The 12,311-nt window shown below is 58.0% G+C and overlaps 1 protein-coding gene across 7 annotated transcripts in view; it reads left to right on the plus strand.

Moving 5' to 3' along the window:
• Positions 1 to 12,311, plus strand: part of HSPG2 (heparan sulfate proteoglycan 2) — a 171,952-nt gene that overhangs the window by 140,771 nt on the left and 18,870 nt on the right. For all 7 annotated transcript variants that reach the window (XM_065574961.1, XM_065574963.1, XM_065574960.1 and 4 more), the window contains 9 exons: positions 19 to 153; positions 787 to 968; positions 1,615 to 1,807; positions 3,868 to 4,047; positions 4,933 to 5,193; positions 6,380 to 6,557; positions 7,074 to 7,171; positions 7,405 to 7,671; positions 7,916 to 8,028. In XM_065574961.1, coding sequence (XP_065431033.1) covers positions 19 to 153; positions 787 to 968; positions 1,615 to 1,807; positions 3,868 to 4,047; positions 4,933 to 5,193; positions 6,380 to 6,557; positions 7,074 to 7,171; positions 7,405 to 7,671; positions 7,916 to 8,028 — 1,607 coding nt within the window. The remainder of the gene's footprint in view (positions 1 to 18; positions 154 to 786; positions 969 to 1,614; positions 1,808 to 3,867; positions 4,048 to 4,932; positions 5,194 to 6,379; positions 6,558 to 7,073; positions 7,172 to 7,404; positions 7,672 to 7,915; positions 8,029 to 12,311) is intronic.

Below are 12,311 nucleotides of genomic sequence, written 5' to 3' on the forward strand. Positions count from 1 at the left end.
GTGTCTGTCCCCCTGCAGACAATGTGAAGATCAGCCCCAATGGCTCAGTGATCACCATCTCCAGGGCTCGCCCCAGCAACCAGGGGGCCTATCGCTGTGTGGCCTCCAACCGCTACGGAGTAGCCAACAGCGTGGTTAACTTAATGGTGCAAGGTGAGAAGTACAAGAGGGGGCAGCGCTGGGGACAGGCAGTTGGGATACCCAGCCTGGGTTCCTAGCTCACTGACTGGCCCCCGAGAGCCACTGGCTGGCACCCCAGCATTGTCATTGTATCACATCGGTCCACCTCAGCTGCCCCGGGTGGGCCCTGAGGGTCTCGGTGGCGGGGCCAACCTGAGCTGCTGCTCCAGGACTGGAACCCTGCGTAGGCTGCCTTGCTCTGGCAATGGGGCTGGCGCAGGTGCACTCGGGCTGTCCCTGGTCTCTTGCCCTGGAGCCAGTGGAGTCTGGGGATATTCCTTGAGCCGGGGAGCTCATGGGCAGGGATGGGGGGGCCTTTGGGGAGGGGCAGGTTTAACCCCCCCACAGCCTCCCAGCCTGGATTACATGTCCTTGTCAGGCCCCCCACCCAGATGCCCCTCAATGCTCAGGGCTTGTGCCGGACTGCCTGAGCACACCCCACGTGGACTCCACAGCCCTGCCCAGCTGCTCCTTGAAGGCTCTTGGGGCCAGCTTCGGGCTGCCTCCTGCAGTCTGCCGTGGCCAGCTCCCAGCTGCTCCATGAGGATTTCTAGCAGCTCTGGCTGGCAGGCTGTGCCCTCACCTTCCCCCCCCGCACCCTCCCAGGCTCTCCTACAGTGTCCGTGATGCCCAAGGGCCCCGTGACGGTGAAGGCAGGCAAGTCCATCAGCCTGGATTGCCTTGGCATGGGCGACCCGCGCCCACTTGTTCGCTGGAGCCGCTTGGGCATGAGGCAGAAAATGGAGCACCAGAAGTTGTTGCCCCTGGAGAGCCAAGCAGTGCTGCAGGTAAGCTGGGCTCTGGGGCCAGGGGAAGGGGGCCCCGCACCATGGCACAGGCAACTTGGCCTTTATTCTGTCCACGTGGACCATGGGGCTCTCGGGGTCACCAGGGGATCCACCCATGGCTGCACTACAGTCCAGTCCTGTCCTGCCAGGCAGCAGAAGTCCCTTTCTCAGCCAACCATAGCAGGAGCTGAGCAAAGAAACCACCCCTGCCAGTCCCTGATGGGGCATGGGGCAGTTCAGTGCCCGCTCTGAGCCAGGGGGCACCCAGCCTGGCCTCCCCATTGTGACTGAGCTGTCTGCCTGGATTGCACTGGGACAGGGACCTGGCTCGTCCTTCCTCGCAGCTGCTGGGCACAGACGGACCCTGGGTTTCTCTCTGGGTCCCACAGCCTGGGTCCCCACGCAGGTGCCCCTAAATCCTGCCCTGGGCTTGGCGGATGCGGAAGGGGCTGCTGCATTGCTGTCTGCAGTGCACAGTGCTGCACCCCCGGCCAGCTGCAACAGACACGGCTGCGCCCCCTACAGCAGGACCTAGTGCTACCTAACATCACTCCTGTCGCTCAGCCTTGGGGGGACTGGAGGGGGGATGTGGCTGTGTCACACCCCACAGGCCTTAGGCTGCCCGATGCTGTGTCTCTACCCCCAGATCTCGGCAGCCAAGCCTGAAGATGCTGGCACCTACATCTGCATGGCCCAGAACTCCATCGGCTCCGCACAGGTCCAAGTGGAGGTGAGCGTGGAAGCTGCCCACGGAAAGCCCGGCGCCCCTGAAATCACAGTGAAGCCGACACTGACAGTGATAGCTGGAGAAACCGCGACCCTCCAGTGCTCCGCTATAGGTACGTGTGTGCCAGGCAGGGCTGCTGGCTTCCCTGGCGCTGCCCGCTCATAGGGCTGAGCTGGGGAGCAGCCTGCAGCCAGAGCCCCAAGAAGGGATGGGAGTTTGGGAGAGGCTCCATGGGAAGGCTGGGGTGGGGCCCACCTGATTTGGGGCAGATATCCATGCCTCCTGTTCTGCTAGCCCCTGCTTGGCCTTCCCATTCCCCCTCCCTGGTCTGAGTCTCAGACCTGGCAGCTAAACGGGGTCAGGCCTGCTCATCTGCAGGTGGGAGACCTCAAAGGGCAGCCAGAGGACGGGGTGGGGGACCCTCATCTCTTTGAGGCAATGCTCCGTGGGCACCGCTCTGCAGTTGGCACCTCCTCACCCATCACACATCCGACCACAAAACCCGTGTGAGCCCAGAGCCAGTGAACACCTGCTGGAACCACTGCTAGCAATCCCGGCGGGGAGCTGGCTGAGATGGGTGGGCTTCCAGGGGGAAAGCCAGTCCCTGGCGAGAGTGCTGAATTCTCCCTGCATTGTGGAAGGTGGGTTATGCCACTGAATGAGAAGAGAGGAACAGACAGCTCCACTCGGGCTGTTCAATCAAGTTGCCTGAACTACAGATCTGACAGGGTGGGTACGGAAAGGCAAAGCTGCCCAAGTCGGGTACTGGGCCTGTCTGCGTGCACAGGGCCCATTTCTTTACAGTCGGCAGGGTTTTTATGTTTGTTTATCTCACAGGACAATTTGCAGTTAGTCCACTTCCCATGGCACGTTTACTGTGCGATCAATCGTTTTGACTGTTACTTTTCCATCCTCTTTCACGTTCCCCTCTATAAAGAGTCACAACACCTTTGACCTACTTAAAAGAGCTTAACTGGGGTTTCAGCAAGTGTCTTAACCAATTCATTCCATTTGCTCTGTGCGGCCAAGTGCATTTTAAATGGAATCGTTTCCACAAGTTGATTTGTGTCTCCAGTAGTACATTCATTTGCTATTAAATTAACAGTATTTTTTCTGTAACAATTTTTTTTATTTTATCCCTTTTTATGGTTTTATTACTACAGTATAACTTGTGAGTTTAGTAATCCAAGCCAGCTGCCAAGACAGGTTACGGAGGATTATGTACATTCACTTCATGAGCACTTACTTTAGCTGCTAGTAATTGTGTTATATTTAGGGTTGGAAGGAGTAGATTTTTATCAGTAAATATCAGTAAATTCACAATATACACACATACAGAGACACAGACACAGACACACATACAGAGACACAGACACAGACACACAAACAGAGACACAGACACACACAAACATACACACACAAATATTTCCATCAATAATCATTGAAATTCACAGCTAGGCAAAGTGAGAAAAATGCTGCTTGAGAACTAGAGTTTGATTTCAGGCTGTGCACTTTGTTTTGACACATGACGTTGACAATTTGTGTTTTAACAGTTATAAAGCATTAACTTTTTGAGACTCAGCGTCGACTGTCATTAAATAGTTATTCTCTGACCCCCCCATTGTCTGACCCCCCATTGTCTGACACCCCCCCCCCCATATTTTTCCACAACTGTGAAAATATCTATACAAATTGAAAGCAATGCTTAACATGACCCGTCGATGATATCCATCAAAATTGTAAAACCTTGCATTCTGCCCAGCCAAGTACATTTTCAGCAATACTTTGTTGCCCAGCCCTACGCTCCTCGCCCTGGCCAGGAGGGAAGCTGGGAACATTAAGCCTAGCTGGGAACAGTTCCTGCAGCTCCATGGCTGTGCAATGCCATCCAGGTCCATGGGGTGGGCCCCAGATCAGCAAGGGGAGGAGAGTTCTTGTGGCAGCCCCGTGATGTGGGGAGGGCAAAGGAGGTCTCTCCCCCAGCGGCAGTCTGAGGCAGACGAAAGGAACCATCCATTAGCACTGTATGTAGGAGTTAAGTGCCCAGGCCCTAGCACCCCTCTAGCCACCCTCCAATCTGGACCAGACGGGCATCCCTCAGGAGCAGTGTGGACGGCTTGCCCGGCCCTGGGCCTGTCTCGCCAGCACTTCACTGTCTCTTTGTCCCCGCAGGTGACCCCCCTCCCACCATCCAGTGGTCCAAGCTGAGGGCCCCGCTGCCCTGGCAGCATCGGGTGGTGAATAACACTCTGCTCATCCCCCGCGTGGCCCAGCAAGACTCAGGCCAGTACATCTGCAACGCCAGCAATGCTGCCGGCTTCACCGAGGCCTTCGTCACACTGGACGTGGAGAGTAAGGAGCTCCCACGCCACGCGGTCAGCCCCACGCCCGGGCAGCTGGCACTTCACTCTGACCTCAGGCCCCGTATTTCTGTGTGATGTCAGCTGGTGGCAGAGTCAGGGGGGGTGGGGGGGGTTGGCTCGCCGGCGCATGCCACGGGGGAGGGGGCAGGGTGAAAGATTGGGAGCTGGTGCCATGGGGCTCTAGTGGCTGAAATGTGTGAAGCCCCTGCCTGCAAACTGCAGCCCCTTGTGCCCTGGGGCTCCCTGCTCCAGGCATGGGGTGGAGCAGGTGTTTCATTTGGGCACCAGGCTCTCGCTCAGAGCTAGCACTGATCACTGCCCAGTCAGGCCTGGTAAATACAGGGACTGGAGGAGTGACTCCATCCACCCTGCCATTCCCTCCCCATTTCCCTGCAGGGTCTCATGGAGTGATACAGGGCTGCCAGCAGGGGGCAGCGCACTGATCACTATGTGCCCCATGCGATATCTGTGGGCAGCCGCCCTGGTTGGGCAAAGTGGGGCCCAAAAGTGGGAGACTCTGAACCAGGGGTGCTGGGGATAGAGACCTGCTCAGCCCCCATCCCTCCTGCTGGCTTTGCCTGCTCCATGGCAGCGTTCAGTGGCCCAAGCCATGGGGCCCCCATCCCCGGCGGAGATGGTGCCACAGCCAGGCAGGCCCATGGGCTCCAGCTCAGGCCTTTCTGTCCCGACGCAGGGCCGGGGCATGATGGATTCACGGCTGCGGTGGCCCTGGGGGAGGGGGGCACCAGGGGGCCGCAATGGGAGCAGGTGGGGCCCCAGACACAAAGCGCAGAGCAGACACCACCAGGAGGGCCTGTTGCAGGCAGCGCTGGGCTGATCCCCTAATGTCCCCTGCGCCTCTCTGCCCCCCCAGCACCCCCCTACGCCACCAGCCTGCCCGAGGAGGTCTCGGTGTCAGCGGGCGAGGCGGTGCAGCTGCAGTGCCTGGCCCACGGCACGCCACCCCTGCACTACCAGTGGAGCAAGGCCAATGGCAGCTTGTCCAGCAACGCCGTTCTGCGGGAGAGTGCCCTGCACATCCGCCCGACAGTGCCCGAGGACTCGGGTACCTATCGCTGCCTTGTCAGCAACAGGGTGGGCTCAGCAGAGACCTTCGCCCAGGTCAACATCCAGGGTGAGTATCGGGGCAGAAGGCACAGGCAGGGCCCAGCAATGGGGGAGCCAGCCCTGGAGAGAGGGTGGGGATGGGGCCACAGTGATGCTCCAACAAGGAGAGAGGGATGGGGTGGCAGTGGGGTGGTCCCTGAGGGGGGAGGGGGCTTCTGGGGTGGGGTGACCCCAGGCAGTGGGTGGTACAGGGTGGGGGAGGTGCAGTCCCAGCGGGGAGGGGATGGCAATGGCGATGTGGCCTTGGGGAGGACATAGCAGGGTGGGGGCGGGATGGCCCCAGAGGGGAGCGGGTAGCAGGGTGGAGGAGGGGCAGCCCCGGCGGGGAGCGGGTGGCGGGGCGGACCTGGGGAGGGTGTGGCAGGGTGGGGGCAGGGCAGCCCCGGCGAGGGGGTGGCGGGGTGGAGGCGAGGCAGCCCCAGCGGGGAGGGGGTGGCGGGGCGGCCCCGGGGAGGGGATGGCGGGATGGGGGCGGGGCAAGTCCCAAGGTTGGTCACAGACTTAGGAGTGGGTGCACAAGGGCACGTTATGGCTTTGCTCCAATTGGCACAGTGCAGGGCAGGCACAGTGTTGCCAGTCCCCGGGCACAGCGCCAGGGCCAGCCAACCCCCTGCATGGGCTCTGCAGCTGCCAGACCCACAGAGCCTCCAGCTTCTGCCCATGCCCAGCATCCCCATGTCAGCTCAGCCCCTCCTGCAGCCGGGGGCTTTTCTCCCCATGCCCATGCCCATGCCCAGGCAGGGTACCCGGGGAGGGGGGCAATCAGAGAGGGGTTTGCCCTGGGGAGGCTGAAGAAGGCGGTGGCGATGCTGCTCTAGCCCCATTGGGGGTTGTGTGCAAGGGATGCTGCCGGCCCCGCTGGAGGTCAGGCGGGGAGAGGCGACGCAAGCCCTGTTTGGGGGAGGGGGTGCTGCTGGCCCAGCTGGCAGGAGAGACGAATGGTGCCAGCCCAGTTGGTGGTTGGGCAGGGAGTGGGGGACACTGCCTTCGTAGGCAGCGGGGAGTCATGGTGGATTCCAGCAGCCAAGAACTGTGGGGGCTGCCTTAGGTGCCAGGCTGGAGTGGCTGGGCCATCGGGCAGTGGTTCGGCGAGTCCCCTTGAGCTCACCCTGTTGGCTTCAGCACGTGCAGCTCCCCCAGAAATGGGGATTGGGTGGCTGTAGCTGGTACCGCTGTGCCTCTGCCCCCCACAGGATCAGCCCCCAGCGCCTCCCCGACCGTGCGAGTCACACCCCAGACGGACGTGAAGGGTGTGGGCGGCACGGCCGAGTTCACCTGCTCCGTCACCGGAGACGCCCGGGCACGGATCGAGTGGTTCAAGGAGGATGGGGAACTGCCCACCAGCCACAGCGTGCGGAACGGGGTGCTGCGGTAAGGAGGAGCAGGGGCACGGGGCCGGAGCACGCAGGCCTGTGCCCTCTCTGGGGCGTGCCCAGGAACGTAACCAGTGGGATTCACCCCCTTGCCCTGTAGAGGGGCTGCCCCCATCAGCCCTGGACCTCTGCTGAGACGGGGGCAGCTAGTGCTCTTGGGAATGGGGTTCGTGGGGCTCGACCCCCTGCCCACCCCCCCAACAGCAGAGTTAGGACTCTCCTCCCAGGCCTCCTTCAGGGGATGAGCTGATTGCCCCCAGGATCAGGTGGGAATGCCCATCCCTGCCCGGCGTTGTGTGGTTGGCTGGGTGTGCCATGCGGGGCAGATCCACCCCCAGTGCCTCAGGTATAAGCTGCTGTCTGTGGCTGGGTACCAGACCCAGGGAGGGGGAGGGGCAGCACGGGAGGTCTAACCCTCTGTGGCTTGGAGGCCTGGCAGGGTGGCACTGCTGGGGGGGCAAAGGGGCCTCAGGGTATGTGGGAGTCAGTCCATCTCTTTGCTGTTTCACTGCAGAATCCAGAACTTGGATCGTGGTTGCCAGGGGGTTTACACCTGCCGAGTAAGCAGCCCCTCCGGGCAGGCCCAGGACAGCGCAAGGCTGGTGATCCAGGGTAAGCAGGGGCCCTGGCACAGGGATGGGGAGACCCTGCCAGATGAATGGGACTGAGCTGGCCACGCAGCCTCCACACTAGTCCCCGCTGCTCCGGAAGAGAGGCCGGGTGTTCCTCCTTGCCCTCCCCTTGGCACAGCTGCTGTATGCGGGGCTGGCCCTAGAGCTTAACACTGCTCCCATGTTCGTGCCCTCTGTGCCCCCTCGCTCACCTCTGCCATCTGTCCCGCCCAGCTCTGCCCAAGGTGATGATCAACGTGCGCACCTCGGTGCAGTCAGTGCTGGTGGGCGCAGCGGTGGAGTTCGAGTGCCTGGCCATCGGGGACCCCAAGGCACATATCACCTGGAGCAAGGTGGGCAGCCGCATTCGCCCCGAGGTGGTCGTCAGCGGTGGGATGGTGAAGATCGAGCGGGTGGAGCAATCGGACGCGGGGCAGTACCGCTGCACCGCCACCAACGACGTGGGCACCGTGCAGTCCAACGTCATCCTGCACGTGCAGTGTAAGTGCCTGCTCCCCTGCTGGGGGCACCCCGTCCCGCGGCACCTCTCACGGTGGCCCTTGCCCTGTGACGCACTGTGGCACACGCACGACACCAGTGCCCGTCACTGGGGGTCACGGGGCCCTGTGCGAGCGGCCTGCAGAGCAAAGGGTGACACATCCCCGCCCATCGGATGGGCTGTGGGTGGGTTGGTGGCTGGGCACTGCGCTGACGGAGGCCTGAAGAATGTGTTCCTTCACTGCAGCCATCCCCCAGATCGCAGCTCAGCCGGAGGTCAAGGAGGTCACCACGGGGTCGAGGGCAGTATTCCCGTGCCTGGCGTCTGGCTTCCCCGTCCCAGAGATCAAGTGGACCAAGGTAAATCACTGATCTCCAGGGAATGCCCCCCGCCCTCCAGCCCTGGGCAGTTACTCCCCTGGCACTCTCCCAAAGAGAGAGGAGGGCAGCCTGGGCTTGCCAGTGACAACCGCTCTCTGCTTCACCAGCAAGATGGGGGAATGTGCAGTGGGGATGGCAGCAGGGTGCGCCCCTGTTGTGAGAATTCTCTGGTGTCAGTGGAGTTTGAGTGTCAGGGGCCACTGGTGGTAGTGAGGTCACTGCTCAGCCCAGAGGGGTGGGCATGATGAACCGAGTGGGAATGGAAGAGTGGGTAGATGTGTGGATGCATAGACGGAGAGGTGGGTGAACAGTAGGTAATGAGTGGAAGGGTGGATGACAGATGGACAGACAGATGAGTGAATGGATGGATGGGCGGGCAGATGGTGGACAGATGGGTGCATGGGGGATGGATGGGTGCGGGGGTGGATGAGGGATGGATAGATGGAGAGGTGGATGGACAGGTAGATAGGTGGGGAGATTAATAATGGGTGGAAGGGGGAGGGATGGGTCAGTGGGTGGGGAATGGATAGGTGGGGGCATGGATGAGGGACAGATCGATGGGTGGATAGGTGGGGTGGAAGGGGGACAGATGGGTGGATAGATTGAGGGGTGGATGATGGGTAGATAGGTCAGTGGATGGGGGATGCATGGGTAGATAGGTGGGGGTGTGGATGATGGACAGATGGGTCAGTGGATAGGTAGGGGGTGGTTGATGGGTGGATAGGGAGGGGGTGGTTGATGGGTGGATAGGGGACAGATGGGTGGATAAGTGGGGGCATAATGTTGGATGGATGGGGGACGGATGGGTGGATTGGTGGGTGGGGTGGATGATGGGCTGATGGGGGATGGGTGGGTGTAAGGGGTCAGACTCACTCCTGCGGTGCCTCCTGCTGGTCTCTCGGGGAATTAGCTCGACCCAGCCTCCGGAACACCCTCTGCAGGCCGGTGATCCGCCTTGTCACTTCTACTGGGCCCCGTGTCCCTCCCAGGACCCCGGTGCCCCTTGCTCTGGGTGCTGCCCCCTGGCAGTTCCCACACCCACTGGGTCTCCCAAAGCCCAGAGGTAAGTGGGGAAATGGGATCCTGGGAGGAAGCACAAGCAGGAGAGTGCAAGAGGGGAGGACTCCTGTCTCATGATGAGAAAGAGGGACGATCGATGAGTTATCTTAAGTGCCTATACACAAATGCAAGAAGCCTGGGAAACAAGCAGGGAGAACTGGAAGTCCGGGCGCAGTCAGGGAACTATGATGTGATTGGAATAACAGAGACTTGGTGGGATAACTCACATGACTGGAGTGCTGTCATGGATGGATATAAACTGTTCAGGAAGGACAGGCAGGGCAGAAAAGGTGGGGGAGTTGCGTTGTATGTAAGAGAGGAGTATGACTGCTCAGAGCTCCGGTATGAAACTGCAGAAAAACCTGAGAGTCTCTGGATAAAGTTGAGACGTGTGAGCAACAAGGGTGATGTCGTGGTTGGAGTCTGCTATAGACCACCAGACCAGGGGGATGAGGTGGACGAGGCTTTCTTCTGGCAACTAGCAGAAGTTGCTAGATCGCAGGCCCTGGTTCTCATGGGAGACTTTAATCACCCTGATATCTGCTGGGAGAGCAATACAGCGGTGCACAGGCAATCCAGGAAATTTTTGGATAGTGTAGGGGACAATTTCCTGGTGCAAGTGCTGGAGGAACCAACTAGGGGCAAAGCTTTTCTTGACCTGCTGCTCACAAACAGAGAAGAACTAGTAGGGGAAGCAAAAGTGGATGGGAACCTGGGAGGCAGTGACCATGAGATGGTCGAGTTCAGGATCCTGACACAAGGAAGAAAGGAGAGCAGCAGAATACGGACCCTGGACTTCAGAAAAGCAGACTTTGACTCCCTCAGGGAACAGATGGGCAGGATCCCCTGGGAGAATAACATGAAGGGCAAAGGGGTCCAGGAGAGCTGGCTGTATTTTAAAGAATCCTTATTGCGGTTGCAGGAACAAACCATCCCGATGTGTAGAAAGAATAGTAAATATGGCAGGTGACCAGCTTGGCTAAACAGGGAAATCCTTGCTGATCTTAAACGCAAAAAAGAAGCTTACAAGAAGTGGAAGATTGGACAAATGACCAGGGAGGAGTATAAAAATATTGCTCAGGCATGCAGGAGTGAAATCACAGAATCATAGAATCATAGAATATCAGGGTTGGAAGGGACCTCAAGAGGTCATCTAGTCCAGCCCCCTGCTCAAAGCAGGACCAATTCCCAACTAAATCATCCCAGCCAGGGCTTTGTCAAGCCGGGCCTTAAAAACCTCCAAGGAAGGAGACTCCACCACCTCCCTAGGTAACGCATTCCAGTGCTTCACCACCCTCCTAGTGAAATACAGTTTCCTAATATCCAACCTGGACCTCCCCCACTGCAACTTGAGACCATTGCTCCTTGTTCTGTCATCTGCCACCACTGAGAACAGCCGAGCTCCATCCTCTTTGGAACCCCCCTTCAGGTAGTTGAAGGCTGCTATCAAATCCCCCCTCATTCTTCTCTTCTGGAGACTAAACAATCCCAGTTCCCTCAGCCTCTCCTCATAAGTCATGTGCTCCAGACCCCTAATCATTTTTGTTGCCCTCCGCTGGACTCTTTCCAATTTTTCCACATCCTTCTTGTAGTTTGGGGCCCAAAACTGGACACAGTACTCCAGATGAGGCCTCACCAATGTTGAATAAAGGGGAACGATCACGTTCCTCGATCTGCTGGCAATGCCCCTACTTATACAGCCCAAAATGCTGTTAGCCTTCTTGGCAACAAAAGCATACTATTGACTCATATCCAGCATAATCAGGTAGGCCAAATCACACTTGGAGTTGCAGCTAGCAAGAGATGTTAAGAGTAACAAGAAGGGTTTCTTCAGGTATATTAGCAACAAGAAGAAAGTCAAGGAAAGTGTGGGCCCCTTACTGAATGAGGGAGGCAACCTGGTGACCGAGGATGTGGAAAAAGCTAATGTACTCAATGATTTTTTTTTTGCCTCTGTCTTCACAAACAAGGTCAGCTCCCAGACTGCTGCACTGGGTAGCACAGTATGGGGAGAAGGTGACCAGCCCTCTGTGGAGAAAGAAGTGGTTCGGGACTATTTAGAAAAACTGGATGTGCACAAGTCCATGGGGCCGGATGCGCTGCATCCGAGGGTGCTAAAGGAGTTGGCGGATGAGATTGCAGAACCATTAGCCATTATTTTTGAAAACTCATGGCGATCGGGGGAGGTCCCGGATGACTGGAAAAAGGCTAATGTAGTGCCCATCTTTAAAAAAGGGAAGAAGGAGGATCTGGGGAACTACAGGCCAGTCAGCCTCACCTCAGTCCCTGGAAAAATCATGGAGCAAGTCCTCAAGGAATCAATCACTTAGAGGAGAGGAAGGTGATCAGGAACAGTCAGCATGGATTCACCAAGGGGAAGTCGTGCCTGACTAACCTAATTTCCTTCTGTGATGAGATAACTGGCTCTGTGGATGAGGGGAAAGCAGTGGATGTGTTATTCCTTGACTTTTGCAAAGCTTTTGATACGGTCTCCCACAGTATTCTTGCCACCAAGTTAAAGAAGTATGGGCTGGATGAATGGACTGTAAGGTGGATAGAAAGCTGGCTAGATCGTCAGGCTCAACAGGTAGTGATCAATGGCTCCATGTCTAGTTGGCAGCCGGTATCAAGGAGTGCCCCAGGGGTCGGTCCTGGGGCCGGTTTTGTTTAATGTCTTTATTAATGATCTGGAGGATGGTGTGGACTGCACTCTCAGCAAGTTTGCAGATGACACTAAACTGGGAGGCGTGGTAGATACACTAGAGGGTAGGGATCGGATACAGAAGGATCTAGACAAATTAGAGGATTAGGCCAAAAAAAACCTGATGAGATTCAACAAGGACAAGTGCAGAGTCCTGCAGTTAGGACGGAAGAATCCCATGCCCTGCTACAGACTAGGGACCGAGTGGCTAGGCAGCAGTTCTGCAGAAAAGGACCTAGGGGTCACAGTGGACGAGAAACTGGATATGAGTCAACAGTGTGCTCTTGTTGTCAAGAAGGCTAACGGCATTTTGGGCTGTATAAGTAGGGGCATTGCCAGCAGATCGAGGAACGTGATCATTCCCCTTTATTCAACATTGGTGAGGCCTCATCTGGAGTACTGTGTCCAGTTTTGGGCCCCACACTACAAGAAGGATGTGGAAAAATTGGAAAGAGTCCAGCGGAGGGCAACAAAAATGATTAGGGGTCTGGAGCACATGACT

This window comes from Chrysemys picta, chromosome 21, assembly GCF_011386835.1.
Source record: "Chrysemys picta bellii isolate R12L10 chromosome 21, ASM1138683v2, whole genome shotgun sequence".
Taxonomy (NCBI): domain Eukaryota; kingdom Metazoa; phylum Chordata; order Testudines; family Emydidae; genus Chrysemys; species Chrysemys picta.